The sequence below is a fragment of the Trachurus japonicus genome, chromosome 5 (genome assembly GCF_045865225.1).
Source record: "Trachurus japonicus isolate A0001 chromosome 5, Traja_1.0".
Lineage (NCBI taxonomy): Eukaryota > Metazoa > Chordata > Actinopteri > Carangiformes > Carangidae > Trachurus > Trachurus japonicus.
Window position 1 is genome coordinate 31,214,048 of NC_140911.1, and position 19,143 is coordinate 31,233,190.

General features: G+C 41.3%; 2 protein-coding genes across 3 annotated transcripts; both read right to left on the reverse strand.

Moving 5' to 3' along the window:
* Window positions 1-74: 74 nt before the first annotated feature.
* Window positions 75-12,345, reverse strand: LOC146987934 (ras association domain-containing protein 1-like). 2 transcript variants are annotated; one of them, XM_085777434.1, is made up of 7 exons: window positions 11,990-12,345; window positions 10,430-10,782; window positions 9,228-9,352; window positions 1,416-1,520; window positions 1,021-1,306; window positions 797-912; window positions 75-710 (listed from the first exon to the last, which is right to left on the reverse strand). In XM_085777434.1, exons 2-7 carry the CDS (start codon window positions 10,746-10,748, stop codon window positions 564-566), a joined length of 1,098 nt encoding a protein of 365 aa, XP_085633560.1. In that variant the 5' UTR covers window positions 10,749-10,782; window positions 11,990-12,345; the 3' UTR covers window positions 75-563. The 2 variants fall into 2 exon arrangements, with proteins under 2 accessions (XP_085633560.1, XP_085633561.1); XM_085777435.1 differs by lacking the exons at window positions 9,228-9,352; window positions 10,430-10,782; window positions 11,990-12,345 and adding an exon at window positions 3,704-4,175.
* Window positions 12,346-13,009: 664 nt separating this feature from the next.
* On the reverse strand, window positions 13,010-17,885 carry zmynd10 (zinc finger, MYND-type containing 10). Its single transcript, XM_085778094.1, is given in 13 exon segments — window positions 13,010-13,090; window positions 13,092-13,164; window positions 13,447-13,572; window positions 13,670-13,791; window positions 13,877-14,002; window positions 14,383-14,555; window positions 14,891-14,985; window positions 15,283-15,371; window positions 15,482-15,634; window positions 15,794-15,847; window positions 15,934-16,050; window positions 16,714-16,822; window positions 17,615-17,885. Coding segments are annotated over 13 exon segments (1,392 nt in total). The 5' UTR covers window positions 17,704-17,885; the 3' UTR covers window positions 13,010-13,024.
* Window positions 17,886-19,143: the final 1,258 nt, after the last annotated feature.

The window sequence follows — 19,143 nt, forward strand, 5'->3', positions numbered from 1 at the left end:
TTGAGAAATATGTTTGTCATGGTCAATTATTCAGGACCATGTTGAATGTATTAAAAGAGGGCAGTGGTGGCTTGTTTTACATGTTATCATTCTTGTGTACAGAAAATCATCTAGATGATTTTTTGCTCAATGATAAACACAGGTCTGCCACTCAGTCTAGTAATGCATAACTGTTAAAGGGATTGTTTTGAATGGCTGATGTGCAGAGTAGCACATATTCTCTAAAGCTAAAGTGACATAGCTGGGGTAAAGGATAATCAGAGGGTACCCAATTAGGGACACAGCCGCTGTCTCATCTGCCAGTCTTCATGTCTCTCAACTCATTCTCACAGGCACATCAGACTCTCCAGGTGTAAGGCACTTCTCATCTCTCGCATCACTTCACACGCACATTCGCGCTAGCTCTCTCTCATTGTCTTGCGCCCTGTCTCACTTTTCTTTTTCACCGAGGAGGTGTTTTGAGGCGTATTCTCTGGGATCTTTGGATGCAGCGATGGCTGGTCTTCTTCAGGTAGATGGCCCAGCCAAGTGGTGCACGTTTAACCCCCGGCGCGGGGGTGGTCTCAGCCCGGGGTGGAGCCGGCCAACGCCTCCTGCATCTTGGTGCGGGCCAGAGCGTATCGTTGCACTATCTGCTTGACGTGTTCTTCTTCTTCACGCTGCAGAATGCGCAGGAAGTTCTTCAGCTCGGGCATGGAGAAGGCATGCCACTGGAAAAGAGGAGCAACAAAATCGCATTAGTACATAAACTAGGATGTAGTTCATGGGTTGAATCACATGTTCTTGTTGCACTCACATTGACCTCCCCGGTTTCATTTTCTTTGAGCACAAAACTGAGGACTTTCTCACTGGGCCCGGAGCGCAGGCGCAGAGGGAGAGGACACTCGCCGTCGCTCAGCTTGCGGACATAAACTGAAAGAGAGACCAAAATGGCGCAGAAAACAAATTAAGATTTTTTTTTTTTTTATCACATAAAAACAACAGGAGATCGATGTGGATGTAATGGAAAAGATGCAATACCTTGGTCGTGACGCTCGCTGCGCTCGAACAGTGCAAACTTGCCAGGATTGTCCACCACGGTGAACTTTTTCAGCAAAGCTTCGATGACCTCGCGGGAGGAGGTGCGGGAGCTGATGTGCAGGTGCTTGGACGCGTCCTTGGGCAGGTAGAAAGAGGTGCGGCGCTTCACTCCGCTAGCCCTCCTCCCCCCGCCGTCATGACCGCCTTTCTTCGGCTGTGGAACCGACACGGGTCGCACCAGTTTAAACTGCACCTTTATGAAGCCAGTGTAGGAGCCATCCTTGTTCTGTTCATTCATAGATTAAAAAATAAAAAAAGAGTCATGAATCACACTGAAAAGAAACATGCCTTCACAATAAAATGCGTGGGCGGTGCTGTAACTCATCCATACTCACCATGTTCATGAACAGGTTGCTGTTGATCTGGGCGTTGTACTCCTTCACCTTCTGAGGAATGTCTGCAGTTGTCAACTCCTGCTTGCCACATTCAATTTGTTCGTCCTAAAAAGGGGACAGGGAGGGAATTACAGCGTTAGACCACCAGGTGTCAGCGTTCACCTCCAAAACACAACAGGAACAATTACAACATGGACATGGTGGTGGGATCGGACAGCGGTTCCTCAAAAAAAAGGTAATGTTTTGTCAAAAGATTAGTCATTAAGAAACATCATGATCACCAAATGAATTTCACATGGTATAATAATCCTATTAGAGCATGCCTCTGCTGTTTTATGTCTCAGTGTGTTCGAGGATAGGTTATGTAGAAAAGAAAAATCTACAGTCAAGTGAGATCCAAAGAAGATTTAATTTCACTACACTGATGAATTGATATTCCTTAAGGGGATTGTTTGAAGTAGTTTAGAGGAGTATACTGTAAACACCCACACTTTGATGGACTCCCTGTTAACAACAGTTTCTAACACTGAGCACCAGTTGCATCAGCCTCCCAACTTCCTGACAACGAAGCACGGGCGAAAACGATGATGTCAGCTCTGTCCAATCCTGTTGGACTGCTCTGATCCCTCAGGGTAGGAGGAGTAAAGGGAGGACCGAGTTTGAGGAGTGGAGAGAGAGAAAGAGGGGGGGGCATGTGCAACTTGCAGCTGTTTGCAATGACTGCGACCAACGGTCCTGCGCTTGCATTCCTCAACTTGGTATTCATATAAATAGCCTCCCCACTCAGACTGTGGGAGAGACAATGTCCTCCCTTGTTTTACAGGCACATCCTGTGAAGTCAGCTGCCTCATCAACCGCACTCCCCTAGTCATGTTTCAGTCATGTTTCAGTCATGCACATTTGGCCTTTAGTATACGCATGACCGTTGGCTCAATTAGGCCTCTTCCTGTGTGTACTGACCAATCGGCACTTCCTGTGTAGAAAGAAAACTGAACTCTGCAGCAGTACAAATTCATTTTCCATACTATACTCCAACGGATTTTCCATGAAGGAGCAGGGGGGGGGGGGGTTCCTTGGAAGTAAGAGTCAAACACAAGTCTCCATTCAGCACTGTGGATGCTGCCCTTGTTGGTAATGACATTTGTGCACATTTGTACGTCATTCTAAGAAGACATTTTTTTGGATTCATATGGGGAAAAACTCAAAGCTATATGTTTTCCTAAATACAATCTCATTTATAAAAGAAATGAACTGTTGAACCCTAGACTCTCTAGTAATAAAGGAAAAGCTGGAGGCGCTACAGGAGCTGAGTATCTTATATTGATGTCAAGCAGAAGAAGATCAATAGCAGAAATCCTTAGGCAAATTGGAAGACTCTGGAGTTAATGTGCTGCTGTTAACAAGTCAATAAATCAATACAGGAGCCATGTTGAGCCTTCCAATATGGCAACAGTGAAAGAAAAACAACTGTGTCTCTACATGCCCACAAAAGCAGTGTAATATAAACACTGACAACATCAAATGTAAGCTGGCTTCTTCTGCACAGCGTCAGCCAGGATGTGAGTGTTTTCTGTAAACAGCCTTTGTTTTTCAATGAAGAAAGATGATACCTGAGTGGGTGTGGGTGACAAAAGGGACAGAAAATGAGCAAATCCAAAACATTGCATGACTAATCTGTGATTGAGAAATTAGTGTGAAAACCTGAGGGACGAGAATAGTGGGTGGTTTGGCTGGAAACTTGAGAGGAGTGAGTGCGTCACATGACGTGAGATTTTGGGTTTGGTTGTTCCGAGCATGAGTTCAAGCTGTGGGTCTCTGCTTCTTACGGTGATGATAAAAAAAATGATGCACTGGTGTGTTCACGTGTGTTTCAAGCCCAAACTAGTGTCTGCTCTGCTATTTGCTCCAGGGATGATGCATAATTTTATAATTTCAATAATAAACTTCACACAACTCAAGCCTCAAGTCTGTTTGCTCAAAACTGGATGAACCAGAACTCCACCCATCACTTGGCCAGCATCCTCTGTGCTGGGGTGCCCTTGAGCAAAACATACATTTCAGCAGCAGCAGCACCAGATCAAACCAGGGGTGCTGCTGTTAACCCCTGACCCAAAAAACACTATGGACAAACACTGTCAGAGAAAAAGCAGAACTACATAGGGGAACTGCTGCACAAGCCACCCATCACCCACCACCCATCTCTTCCTGGTCTCACTTCCCCCTTTGCATGAAGTTCGCACTTTTACCAAAGTTTTACATTCCCAATTACATCTATTTCTCCGTCTCACCTTCTTCACGTCTAGGTTAGGCTTCCGGGTTTTGGGGAAGAAAGATGTCCGGGCCGTGAAGTACTGCTCGAACTCGGACTCGGACTCCTCCTCGCTGCAGTAGCCGCTGCTGGTGGAGCTGCCCCAGGTCATCTCGAAGGAGGGGGTTTTGTCCGGGTTGCTGGCCGCCTCTGTCATGCTGACTACCGTTAACACGAGACTACACGGCGATAATTTAAGACACGACGACTAAAAGTGTTCAATGAACCACTTTTATCCAAATATGGCGAAGATTCACCGACACTGAACCGAACCGAGTCGAACTTAAAACTCTCCGAAATGTTCCAAATGACGTCAATTAACGGCAACGCTAAATTCGACAACAACCGCGCGGGCAGACGATGAAATAACTCTGATAACAACAGATGAATCGATTTTAAAAAAATCCTATCGGTTTCTTCTGCTAACTTCTCCTACCGGCCACGTTTCCACTATACGAACTGTCTGTGTGAACCAGGATGTGTTCAGACCCCCGCCCTCGCTCGCTTCCTTCCCCCCGCCGAGCCGAGGAGGAGGAGGCACCACCCAGTTCCGTTGGCTTGAGTTTGGAAAATACACAAAACCAACGCAGCCGGTCGCGATTGGTCGCCGAGAGGAAATACCAGAGTTTCTATGGTTTTCGCACACACCCTCCCCCTCCTTTTTCTCTCCCTCTCTCCCCTGCTGCGGATGCTGCTGGTTGCTGCTCCCGCTGCTGTCCTTAACCCCGCTCAGTCAGTCATATGATCAAGGGCGTAATTTATTGGGGGTTAGGGGGGTTAGGAGGGTTACCCCCCCCCCCCCCCAAAAAAAATCTAGCCAATGTAAACAGTCATAATTGGTCGAGCCCTTATTCCGCTCAGAAACATATTGAAAAGAGCCACAAGGAACAATCTTAAATGATTGGTTCATCACATAAAATGAGAAAAAAACACTGTCCAAAAGAGGTAATAGCAGTCATATCATTGATTTAGCAAATAGGTGTCCTGGAGTGGTCTAATGCCTGAGATCCACCGGTGATTGTTGCATTCGCCGCCTGCGGCGCGTACCCCTGTTAATTTCTATGAAAATTAATATTAGCCTAAATAGGCTATTAGTCCTGTCAGAATAAACGCTATCAAAGTTAAAGCAGTAAGCGATCCGGTCGTTTTGGCTAACTTCCTGTCAGCTGATGGAGTTAGCAGTCCCCGTCCTCGTCCCTACGTCACCACATTCACGCGCATCCCTTGGCTGCACACACAGAGAGGACTGCCCCTTTATGCCGTTCTCTCTCCTCATTGGATAAAGGTTGTAGGATACAAGGAAAGTTTTCTCCTCGGCTTACAGCAGAGCAGAGTGACTGACAGACCCGTGTTTCAGACCAAACACTCTATGTAAGTGATTGCTGTCGGAACACACATTACATTAACACAAATATTCTGCTTACTTCTGCTTTAATGATTTTGTACTGTCCACACATTAGGACTCGTATGCTTAAACATCCCTATATGGACAGAGATCTTAACCCCCCTCCCCCACCCCCTCCCAATATTTAACCCAAAGTTATGCCCCTGCATATGACAGGCCTACAGGGTCACACCACCCACAGACAAGGACACAACATGTGAACTGTACAAATGTTTAACTTGAATACTGAGCGTCATCCACAACCTACACCACCCAGTCACGTTACACTGCTTTTATTGTCCAGTGTGTTAAGGCCTGACAGAGTCGCCTGTGTCAGGGGAGGAGGGCCAGAGACCCTGAGGCTCTGGATCACACAGAGCCCTATAAAGATCATTTAACATGGAGATGCTACCATGTATGTTGTGAAGGGAGCTCTGTTACCTCAGTGAAAGGTCAAATACCACATGTATAAAAAATACTCTAGTCTATTGCAGGGAAAAGTCCTACTTAATGTTATTTTAGTACAGTTAAGTGAAAGAAGAAAAAATATCCCCTATGACTGTTCAGTTATGATGTCATTAGATCATTACTCATGCGTTGATATTTATTTCAAATAGACCTATAGAAGAAACTAAAGATGACATTTTTTTTTTAAAAAGCATATAAGTCAGACAATAATAATATTGCTTGGTAACTTGTTTGATGAAAAAGGAGTGGGACTGGGAAGACTAAAAAACTTGATAATAACTTAATCACTAAATGAGCCACTTAATCACTTAATAATTAAATACCCGGAGTCCAATATATACAACTTTAAATCAATTATAGTTTCATGTGTAAACAGCATTTTGTTGTTGCAGGCTGAAACAAATGATTGTTTTCATTGTGGATTAGTCTGGTGACTGTGTCATGCTTGATCTTGAAAATGTAAGAAATATACATGACAGTACTCAGTGTCCACAGCACCCATCCAGGACACACCCAAGACAGGTCACCAGTCTATCACAGGGCTGATATGTGACACATTCAAACCCCGGAGCACTTAAGAGTTACCAATTAACCTAATGTGTATGTCTTTTAGACTGTGGGAAGAAGCTGGAGAACCCAGAGAGAAACCACACAGGCACAGGGAGACTATAAAACTCCACCCAGAAAGGCTCCAGGCCTGAGGAGCCTAAAGGAAAAACCAACAATCTCTTGTTGTTTTAAGTAATTAGAATAAATACACATTAGTAGAAATAGAACCATGAAAGTTTTGCAGTTTTAATTGAAAATGACATAAATCATTATTAAAATAGTTGCCATTAACTTTCTCTAGAAATCCCCTTAGGCACAGACCTCAAGTTTCAAAATCTGCTTATTTATCTCTTTTATATCTTCATATGTTTTGAATGGAAAATATGAATGTTTCATCACCATCATATCTGACTGTTAACTAGAGCTATCAGACAAATGTAGTGTCTTAGAAAGTACAAAATTTCCCTCTGAATTTGTAGGCGTTAAAAGCAATGGTATAAGTGGCAGGAGAAGAAAGTACCCAAGTAAAGTAAACAAGGGCTTCCTCAGTTGTGCCTTCATTACTTTCAGCAAACTGAAACAGTGAGGGAATCACTTAGATAACTATGTGGGGATTAAGAAACCGAGGGGAATCACAAGGGGCCCTAAAAAAAGAAAGTGAAATTGAAGTAGCAGTGGAGGCAGAATTAACTTAACTTTTAGAGGCCATAATGTCATTCAATATGATGATAAGTGTGTTTCATAGAGAGCAGAAGTGGAACTGGAAAATTCAGCAATGGGTTTTCTCTGAGAAGTGAAAGAAGGCCTGTCTGGTCAGACTGTAGTTGTCATTTATAGATATATAAAAACATGTTAAACTGTAAACTGTCCTGGTACTGCCACATCTGCCACTATTCATTTCTACTCATCTACTCAGCAGTGAGTGAAATAGGAATGCGTGGTGAACTAGATGCTCGGACTATGTCCTGCCCACGATGAAGCCAGATTGAACCTGACATCCCTTTGTAAGAAAAACGAAGGATTAACCAGTCAGATGAGGCCGTCAAGATAGTGCCAAAATGTGATTAGTTCGGATTAGACCGAAGGAAGCCATTGTGGGAGCCCTATTACTTTAACTTTAACATCTGCAGTTTGGCAACACTGCACGGAGCCATAGCAACACCATGTTACATGTTCATCAGTCATGTATGATTGCTCTGGGCTCAACCGTCTCTCAGTGATGAATCTTTTTTCTCATTTAAACACCATAAGGAAGTTTGTGAGTGTTTGAAATGAAAGTGTTTTTGTGAAATAATGAGAAGGTTTTTGTATGTGTCTAGACATGGTTGACAGCCAACTCAATCTTTTTTTGTTTTTTCTGTGCCTCAGCAATCCTTCACCTTGTGTTGAACAATAATGAGTTCCACACAGTGAAGCAAGCAAATGAAATCTAAGCAACAACAGAGCTTTGGAATCAGACTGGTGCTGCTCAGTAAAAAATAATCATTAGCTACAGCTCTTAGTTTTTTTATACCAGTTGAAGAGACCCAGCTCCAAGTTTACAGCAAGAAGAAACATGCCTATATTTGCAGCAAAAACAATTTCTATGTATCAAAACCAAGTCTAACAGGCAGAGACATTTGAAAAAGTGTGGTAATTTTCCTCACATGTGGAGGTCTAGGTCACATCTTGGGGCATTACAGCACTGGCTGCATTACAAATCACTAAAGTCAGAGTGAGTAACAGACATGTGCTGGGAGGAATACTTTGGAGCCTCCTAGTGTGAAGCAATAGGTTCACATGTAAGGTTTGAGCAGGCTTTCACACTCTGGCTGAGCTAGTGGTGAAATTGAACTTTTAAAAAAAAGTCCAAAGCTTATAGAAGTCAAAATTACGAAAAGATACAAATGTGCTTTTAGATGGATAGGGAACAAAATAACCACATGTCTTGTCTCACCTGTTGTGTTCTGATGTTTTTCCTCGTAACAGGTTGTTTTTGTGGCAGATATCTTAAAATGTCATTGGCAGGAAAAGCACAGGTGTTCTTTTTTATATACATAATATTAATGGCTGCACTCTGACTCACCAGCATGGCTCACTGGTGCACTCCAATATGACTGATCCATCATAAAACTTATTGGTTCCACCTGCTCTTCCTGCTTTGTCGAGCCAAGATCCCTGCTGCGTACGGGGCTGATGTAAACAGAGGCCCAAGCACCGACGTCTTCATGCTCCGTTTTGCTGAAGTTTTTCAATTCCAGCCGTCTTTTGATAAGCAACAGGTGTTTGCCCGGGAGCAAATAGTATCCGATAGCAAGAGACCAAACCCTGCCACTTTGAACAACTTCTAGCTCACAGCCTTGACTTCCCTTTTTATAGTAATATCACTGTGGTGCAGATTAGCAGAGAGAGAACTCTGCTTCTACTGTAACATTTTAGAGTACAACCAGCCAGAGGAAGTGACTTAGTCTTTGCTGAAAGAGCTCTATTTAAGGATATAATACGCTTCCTTACTCTACATTAACATGAAACTCCATGCTATAGACTAGCATCATGTTTACAGTACTCAAATTAACATAATTCATGCCGCATTATGCTAAAAAACATAATAGATATACTAGTTTTTCTTATTAGATATGCAGGGTGGAACTACGTGCTCATGGACTCTTTAGATTTTCTGCTGGGGTAAGTTCAACCTCATATTGCAAAAAGTTCTCACTAACTGTAGCTTTGTGTTTCTTAACAGCAGACTTCCTCTTTCAAAATCCAATCCATTTACTTCCTACAAACTTTACAACCAACATCAAATGACAAGTTTAATATTGCTAGCTGTTCTCGTCAGCATGATAGTCAGGAGCAACTGTGTGGTTAATTTTGACATGGTCAGGCATCCTTAAATGACCCTGTGTAATAACTGGAACTGGGTGAAGTGAGCTGTGTGTTTTTATTGCCATATGAAATGGTTCCTGTTTTTGACCATAAAACAACCGATTTTTGTTCCTTAAAACATTACAGCAGTTAAAGTCCAACAGTGACTTATAAAAGTTCTGAATGTGGCAAAGCTACATTATGAACTAATGAAGACTGCTCACACAGCCACGAAGCCGAATACAAGGGACCTTACCACATTTGTGTCTGTTTCTATGGCGTGCTCCACTACACAGGTCTGGTCGGACACAGAGCCTCGGTCCCAGCTGCAGTCCAACTGGATCAGGGCACGGCAGCGGTAGTGGCACGTGAATCTGCAGTCTGTAAATGCAGAGAGTCCTTAAATTTTAGAGGCACACTGTAAAAGGCATAAATACATAGGACAAATAGTCCCAAAGGAGTTCATAGTGTACTGTATTGTAACATGTCAAGGTACTGCTAAACCTTTTTCTACCCATGTCTTGTACTGTACTACATAGAACAAAATCCTCACTAGTGAAAATACTGTACATGTGATATTGTGGTGCAATTGTAAATAGGTGATGTCCTCCACTGGCCACTAAAGGTCACTGCAGTTACTGTAGGGACTCAAACTGCAAACACTTGTCAGATATACAAATATCAACTCCCTAGTGTGTGAGTGCAGCTGTGAAATCAGCCAAAATTTAAATATTTTTGATTTGATTTTTATTTGTCTCAAACAAGTACAGTATAAAGACAAACAGTATAAAAAACAAACAAACAAATATATGGTCATGATAATAATAGTGACTATATATACAGTATGTGATTAATTATTTTAGTGGTATTTGCTGTTATCAGTTTAAGGTTTGTGTTTGTGTTGACAGTAATTTATGATTTGAGTGTGGTTTCATGTTCCGATTCCTGTAAATTGCCTTATCTTTCTTTCTTTTTTTTTTTTAACATTTGCCTCAGTGCCCTACACAAACCGCAGCAACATTTCAGTGGGTTTCAGTCAATGAAAAGGAAGTTCATGACTTCTGGGACTCCAGAATGAGTGTTGATCATGAGGGTCTGTGAGCTGTAAGCATGTCAACAACTACATGCTAGATTCTTTATGTCTTCTTAGAAATAAAATAATAAACTAGCTAACTCCAGTCCTGCCGTTAAACCTCTTTGACAAGCTGCCAAGAAACAACATGGAGGACATTATAACAGCACAGCAAACCAGCCAGTAAATTTATGATTTCTATGAGTCAGCCATCTGAACACGGGGTTGTTCAGTCCTGCATCTACATTAGTGGTTAACATGTTTCTGTTTGACCAAATTTCCTCTTTCTCTCCATGTTGCTGTCGTTTCTGATCATGCATATGCACAAGACGCAGCCACACGTGCACACGCCCAGATGCACTAACAGCCCACATAAGCCAACTCACTGACACACCGCAGGCTCTGCTTGTAGAGTCCCCAGATGAAGTCTCCACACAGGTCGCACCATGTCGGCTGTGCGTGGCTGCACGGTTGGAAGTTGTGTCCTTCTCCCTTCTCTTCTTTGGGCTGGGGGTCCTGGGAGCTGCTCAGGACTCTGATGATGCCCACCCGGCTCAGCAGGTCTGGGACTTTCCCTGGGCTGATCCTCAAGGCGTTGGTTCTCTCAAGGCGAGGAGGTGAACAGGGTGAAAGTGTGCCTGTCAGCTCTATCTGCTCTTTGCTTGCCCGCAGGTCACGTAGCTCAATGAACTCCCCACAAGACATGGTGTCACTCAGAGCCTGGCTTTGTCCATTATCACTGACGGGTAGAAAAACAGAATTTAATACAGGTCAACATGGAAAAGACACCATTTAGAACATTTTTTTTTTTTAAATGTGATAATATTCATGAAGCAAAAATGTTGTTTTGCTGTAAGAGCAGCAGAAATCTGGACTATTCACCAGTAAGTCCAGGTTGAAAAGGTGATACGTTCATTTCGCCACAAGTGTTTGGTCTGACCTGTGTACATCCTTTTAAAGTAAGGGCTCTCAGAGAGCACAGAGTGTCATCTTGAAATGAGAGATGTCACATATGAAAAAACATCTGTGAAATATACATGTACTAACATACATTATTATATGTAGTGAAAATGGGGTTCAGATATCTTACTTGAAGAAAAAAATGAAATACTATACAGACAGAAAGCTGCAAATAAAAAGGAACAGAGTATAGCCAGTACTTTAAGCTTCCACTGTGAAAGTACTCATTAAAAAGTAGAAGCATACCATCACATCTTTTATATGATTTTACTATTAGATAACTGTTACTGATGTGGTAAGATACAAAGTATATACACTTTTGCATTTGACTTGTAACAATTAATTTTATTTTAGTAACTAATCATGTCTTGCATGAAAAAAATCAAATCTATTCTGTCAAATGCTACTGTGAAATAAAAGTTTCAGAATGAAACAACAGACAACATTTTTCCTTAAAGGAAATGAACAGTAACATTTAAACTGCAGAGTGCAGTGCAGGGCTGACTGTAAACTTCTTTCTGCATTTGACTGTAGTATTCTCTATCTGTCTTATCAGATGTTTTTGTTTTATTATTATTATTATTATTTTAAACTTTTTCCATGTAGGCTAGGCTACAGTAACTACCAGACGACATTTCCTATACATGCTAGCCTATATGTGCTTTTGTATACTGTGACCATGTGACATGTTTGTCACACAGCGCTGAATTAAAGTGATTATGTAATATTTGATAATCAGCTAACCTAACATAAGAAAAAGCAGAGTAGGCTATGATGGCCTGAAGTGAAACTGATTGCTGTAACATGTCATTACATAGAATCTCGGTTACTGTAGGCTGGTTTGTACAAATAAAGCTGCGTTACAAAGGTTGAATGAACAAGGGTGTATTCTAAAATGTTTAGTCCGAAACGAGAATTACAGTCAATTTAACTATCACGTATATACATAGCTATAAAATATATAGTGTATAATCAGACCAACTTACCAAAACAGGGGATAAAACAGCCCCGTGGCAACCGCTTTGTCTCAGAGTCTCCTCCATCCGAGGAGAAAAACTTTCCGCAGACATTTGTGACAGTTTCCAAGTAACGGAGGTGTGCAGTCCCCGGCTACATCTCTGGAAATAAGCGGTCACCGCCGGGGCCGCTGACTGGCTGCTGGCCGCCGAGCTCCGGAGCGGCTCTAGTCTGTAGCGACCATCACATCAGACTCCCAGCGGGACACTGACCATCTTCTGTCCTGAGTAGAGTCTTCTGCTGTTCGGAGGAGGAAGCGGACTATCATGAAAAAGAGAGAGTGAGATGAAGCTGAGCTGCACCGACATCCGGAATGTTTTCACATAGGGGGTGCTGCTTCTGAGCCCGGACAGCTCAGCTCCTTCTGGTAGGCGTTGCAAAGCCCCCCGCCCCCCTTCTTCCTCTCTAACCACTGTCTCAGCATGTGTGATGGATCTGGGTTTCATTAACTGCGATGACCTCAGTGTCAACTGCAACATTTTGAACTAGAAGTAATACGAATTCTGTTTAAACCCACACACCCACTCCTTCCATCCCACACTCATCTCAAACTTTTCACCTGTCTTTTTTTATGACACGTCAGACCCTCAACACAACACACTGGAGGGTAAAGTCTAACACAACAAGCAGGAATATTAACCAAGAAGAGGGCCCACAAATTCCTGAGTGTGTTAACTGTTTGTGTGTTGATGCATCTTACTGATGCCCTTCACAGCAGATACATGGAAGTACCTACATGCCAGAGTAATGGGAATCATTCAGGGACTTTTATTTGCTGCTGGTGTAATGAAGTGAAATCTGCCCCCACCCTGGCACATACAGAGTCTGAGAACATAATTATAATAACAACAAATATTACAGCATTTAAAACAAAATGATACAGGAAGGGAAATGTATTATTTTGTAACAGGGCATTAAAAGTACAAAAACAAAACAACTCCTAATACATAAGAATCCAAATCTGCATTGTACACATGCAGAGCTGTTGTGTCTGTAGAGACCCATCAACCACTGGTCCATCCTGCTGCTGAGTGGATTCTCTTCCAGCTGTTGATGTTCAGGCCTCTCTCAGATCTTCTCTTTGGTCTCAGCCATAAGCTGACAAGCTTTCTTGTGTTTAGGCCAGTGTTTCACCTGACATTCTCTGCATTAAAACAAACAAAGAGATAAACATATCTTTATTAGAAATGAAAATATCACAAAACATGTATTTCAGGTGGTCAGTATTAAAGAGTACAATCCATCCATCCATCTATTGGCTACATCTTCCTATTTCTATTCTGACCTTGTAATAACATCCAAGTCAAATTCCCATTTCCCAAACCAACTCAGCCAATTCAACTAAAAGGAGGAACAACATCCAAATGTCTGTGTATCTAAAAGGCTTATTTCAACATCATGATGGACTCACAACATTAAGTCTCACCTGTGGCAGTACCATTCCTCCTGACACCGAGAGCATCTCTTTGTTGCCTCTTTTCCACAGGATCCACACTTTGGCTTCTCAGGGAGTAAACTCTCCATCACGTCCAAGTTGTAGGTCCGGGCCAACCTGGACAAAATAAACAACAATGATTTCAACAATAACCACACTGCAGATGAGCTGTAATAACTTCAGAAGGAATTCTGATCCAGACGTGCAGCGTTACCTCTGTGCCTCTTCTCTCAGGTCATGTTCAGACAGACTGAACGTCTCTTTCACTTGATACTTTGCGATTGCCTTCCACTTCCCAGAATTCTCACTCACAATGTTGTTCCACATTTCTGGGATCTATACATAAAGTAAAAGTGGGCATAAATCCACAGGGGCATGGTTTATTCTTAAGATGTGTGTGTATGTGTATTATTGTCTGTACCTGCTCCAAAACAAGCTCTTTTTTTGGAGGGGCTGGGTCTGTAACTGCCAGATGAGCCAGGAAACGCTGCAGCTCCAACAAGTTTGGCAGTTGATCAACCAACACCTCCGTCAAGAAACCTCGTAGCTGCGGCACATGCACCATAAGCTCACAAATCACACAGCAACAAGTGCAACAACATCAAGCTCATAAGCATAATGTCCCATAATTAGGTATACACATGTGATGACAGGAGAGTGCACAAGGTTCTCTGGTTATGTAATTATGTAACAGGAAGAGGATGAGAAAAAGCATAATAGGAGGAAACATCTCAGTCAAAACAACCCTTGGAAAAAGCATCTTCCAACAAGCGATAGTATGTCGGAGGACAATGATCTGGCATTCACACACTTCCTGAGCTTCAGTTTACAGCTACTATACAGTAAGGAGAGGAGGATTTTGATTGACCGCAGAAAAACTCCAGAGTAGAAAAGTGCAAAACAATTCCACAGTCATTCAAACATTACCTTCAGTAGCTGATTCTTGTTGAAATTGTTGAAGTCATATTTCCTTTGGCAGTCCTCTTGTAAAAGCAGATTGTAAAGGGCAAGCCAGACCTGGCCGTCCAGTTTTGTCATCTTTAAATTGTCTTCTGGAGGAATCTTCTGCCATTTGCCGTTTATGTACTTCTCAGCTCCACCTACAGGGGGAGACAGAGGAAAAGGCACATTTTAATCAACAGATAAGAAAAGATATGATTTTATTTTTTCTATACATGTTCACCTTTGTTTTGCTTTTGTTGTTGTCGCTACTGTTTTTGTTTCATTGTTGTTGCTGTTTTTGTTTGTAGATGCTGTTTGTCCTTCCATTTTGGTTTAAATTTGCATGTACACCATGATAATATTTATTTGTTTATAACTATGGATTTGTATCAATGATTTTGATTTTTGTGAAATAAAAAATATATATATGGGGGGAAAAAACAGATATGAAAATTTAAAGACAAGTTCACCATACTGGAGGTGTGTGAGATACCTTCTGTGCAGCGACTCCATGGGCAACAATCAATCAGCTGGACCAGTACACAAGGCATGTTATGTGTGCACAGCATGCGGTTGATAACACTGATACTTTAAAGAAAAAACATATCCTTTGTCAGACTTTGAGATGAAATGATTGGTCAATCTCTCAATTAGTCAACCGACTAAGTTCTCTGATAAGAATGTAAGAATTTGCTGCATATTCTCTTTTATATTACTTTTATTTTAGACAGATCAGTACACATCTCACATTTATAAACAAACACCTGCAAAAAATGCTTGATAGATAAATTCATAGGGAAATTAACTGATACTGTTAGTGACTTTTATTCTCTCATATGAATCTCTAATGTCTGAACTTAATTGACAGCTGAGACAGAGCCATACCTGTTGCTGTGGTCTGTGATGTAGCGCAGTACAGACACGGCCTTCAGGGAGATCTCAAATTCCAGTGCAGCACTCTGAATCTGCAACTCCTTCACCAAGTGTGATACAAATCAATTACGTATCACTTCAAATGAAAGAAAAACTCCTCTAAGATGTGACACATAAAAAAAACCCAACTATAAATCTCATATTATTTCACCTCCATAGCAGATGCATCTGTTTGTCCTGTCTGGTTGTGTCGGTCATGAGCCACAGAGCTCTCTCTGGTCGCTTTACTGGCCAGCAGGGTGAGTTTCCGATGGCAGTAATCCACCAAATCAAGAACAGAGTCATCAGCTGCCTCACATGAATCCTACATGATACATATGAGGCTTTTTTTAGTCACAGCTTAACATTGTTCTAATAGAGAACATGAACACGGTCGACACTGCTTTGCTTTAATCAGATAAAAATTAAACAAAGAAATTCCTTCAGATTAATCTACAGTAATTGATGAGTTGTACATACTGACCGTATGAAACATTATTGTTTCAAGTAGGTTTATTATCGTGGCTTCATGGTGGATCTAAGAAGGAGACATGAAAGAGCGCATGAAATCAAATATGAGCGCTACAAGCTAATTGTCGTTTTACACCTCATTTTTACACTCACCACCATGTAAAGATGAAATGTGTTCTTGGGATTGAAGTCCTGCAGCTGACATAAAATAGGAAACACTTTTTGCTTCCACACTTCAGTGAGGATCATCTCATGGACCAGAACAGGAATCTAGAAAAGAAGAGGGAAAGAAAGGTAATAGTTTTATAAAGTGTCTACAATGCTGTAGTATAGAGTAGGTTCATTACCTTTAATTGTCAGTGCAAGCTGTTTTTAGATCGGCGGAGAAGAGACGTGAACTGCTCAGCTAATGCAACAAAGGCACATGGTATTTCCACGTTTCCCTCATCAAACTAAATACACAATCCAACAACTCCAAAACACTCTTGTGGACAAGTTGTGACCTCGACATTCGCCACGTTAATAAATGAAATAATAACATATAATTATGCAACATCTGCCCAGCAGCCATGTCTGGAATATAGTTCCAGCTACGCATTTGCCACGAAAACAATTCCGTCTCGTAACGTTACATTATTATTTCACAGTGTGGTGAATGTGCAGGTCACAAGTTGTCCATGAGAGTGTTTTGGAGTTGTTGGATTGTGTATTTGATGAGTTTGATGAGGGAAAGGCAAAAATACCGCGTTCCGTGCAGAGCTCACGTCTCTGTCCCGCCAATCTAAAAACAGCTTGCACCGATAATTAAAGGGAATGAAACTACTGCTAAAACTATAGGGATTATGGCAATAGGCGAATTTGCCAAAATGTTGAAATATTCCTTTAAATGAGACTGTGATGGGGCTTGTTTAAAATTATACAGGTGACAGTCACCTTTCCATGTGACACCAGAAGCTCCTTGACAAACTCATCGTGCATGGCAGAGGCGTTCAGTATTGCCTGCATGTTCAGTTTCTCGATGTACTCATGCTGTCTGAACCACCTGTCAACACAGAGAGTAAAGTAAAAGCTGTGAAAGAGCACAGGGTTATGTTTCACTTATTCTGATCACAGGCAAGTTTACTTTACAGGCAGGCTTGTCTGTGAACCTGACCAACTACTACTTCATTTATTTCATTGCTTATTCAATAATGGCAGGAGTTACACAGGACGTATGGTGAGACTTGGTCACCAGCTTCAGTTAAATGAAACAAAGACCCACTGTCTTGAGAGAAAAGTCATTTAAGTGTAAGTCTTATTTGCACAACTGTAGAATCAACAAAATAAATGAAATTTTAAAAATAAAACATGTGCGGGTGAGGTAGAAACCCACTCTGGGCTTATCTTTAAACCTCACCTATACAAAGTAATTACACAAATAACAAAGCAAAATATTCCCCTGTGGTCTGGGAACAGATGTGGGTACTGTTAACTATTTTCTGACATATTAACTAAATGCACTGTCCAGTATTTGAGAAAAATAATCTTAATGACATATTTACACTCAGATTTTCAGAATTTGTATTGTATAGTATATAGCATCCTATTTAGAGGAGGATTTAACATACAGTAATGTTATTACTCTAACATTTATCCTACTACATTTGCCATTTAATTAATACTAATCTGGGTACAATAATGTTTCATGGCATATTATCTGCATCCTAAACAGCAGAGTCAGAGGAGTGACGTCCTCTCTTTTTGCTACACAAACACAGCGGGTAATTGACACAGTGTAGTCATAGATATAGTGATAGTAGCATGACTAGCAGCAGGGTTAGCTGGTCTACGTTACCTGGAGGAGCCCACTTCTCTGACAGAGAAAGTTTCCAGACTCTGAACAAACGCCTCCGCCTCGACAGGCAGAATCACCGACGGCTCCATCTCACCACAGGGAAGTAGACAAGCCGAACAACTGACTGGGAAAACACGAATAAACTTCACTGTCACTTCGTTCAAGTTGTTTCTGAAGTTACCTCAAGTGGTGTTAGCGTTTCCTGTGGTTGCCATGGTTACTCCAAACCAAGCGCGCGCTGAGCGCAGGTGCAGTTTCCCGCCTCAAGGGGGCGCTACTGCTACATGTCCGAGTTAAACCAACATCACAATAACAAGGTAGGCCTACTGAAACTGTGATGGACAGTGAGGGATTACATCCCTATGTTTACATCCTGTAAAATAATAGAAAAGGGTGTTATATTGATATATTTAAACATTATTCTCGATTTTTTTTTTTATTGCAGCAGCAGATAAGGTAAGGTAGTTAATGCATCATATTTTAGTTGGTAAGTCTACAATTACAATTTGCACAAGTGGTGCAGTGAAAACTAGAACATTTAAACAGCATTAAACTGTAGTACACAAGTAAATTAAAGAGTAAGTACCTCAAAACTTCAGTAAATATTCTTTGTGATTGACTGAGCTGAGTACATACAACACAGTTAAAATAAATAAATAAAAAGAATTTTTAAAAATGCCCTTGCAACTAAAATCCCTGCAGAAAGTGGTGTTTAAGTATAAGTACACAAGCAGTGATAGCAATATGCATTTGTAGTCACTGCATAACAAAATCCACTGTGGGTTTGTTAGACTATTATTGGATTATTACAGATGCAGGAGTGTGCGATCAGCATTTTACTGTTGTTAATGAAATGGAGCTAATTTTAACTATACCCGGGCAGTCGGATGGTCTTATGTAATCTATAACACTCTAATCACATTTCATAGACTCATCATATGCTTTGTATGTCAAATCTTACTATAAGTATTGTTCAGTACAGTACGAGCAGCCCACACTGTTAACAGATAACAGTATCTGCTTGTTTGAGTGCATCACTATGTGGCTCATGTTTTGAGGTTGCAAAAGTATATTAAAAAATAAAACTTAAGATGTCTTAAGCATCATGTTATAATGTTTTCTGTAATCTTCCCTCCTACATTTTACAGTTTTACCAATCTGGTAATCTGCAGCGCATTAGTTGGCCTTGGGGGACTTGCCAAAATGCATATGGCACTGCAAAGCTTTAGCAGATGCTCTTATCTGGTTTGTTGTGTTGTGTGTATGTGTGGATGGGGATTCCCATTATGACAAAATATAGACCATATAATGTTTTTTTCCCGCCCGAAATAACAGCTAAGAAATTTAGACTATGAAACTGTGTCATAAACCAGATCAGAAAATAAAATAACAGATAGACATTAATTGCTTTTTTGTGTGTTGTACTGTGGAAATACTAAGGGCACCAAACATGAAGTGAGGTTGCCTTAATACAACTGTATGAAGGTTTTCAAGGGACTTTAGAAATGGGTTTATTCAAGCATCTTGGA

Coding starts and splice junctions, on each gene's coding strand:
- LOC146987934 (XM_085777434.1), bottom strand. CDS start 10,748: ATGTCTTGTGGGGAGTTCATTGAGCTACGTGACCTGCGGGCAAGCAAA. Junction 9,353..10,429: donor GCAGAGCCTGCGGTGTGTCA/GTGAGTTGGCTT, acceptor CTGCATTTACAG/ACTGCAGATTCACGTGCCAC. Junction 711..796: donor ATGAAACCGGGGAGGTCAAT/GTGAGTGCAACA, acceptor CCTCTTTTCCAG/TGGCATGCCTTCTCCATGCC.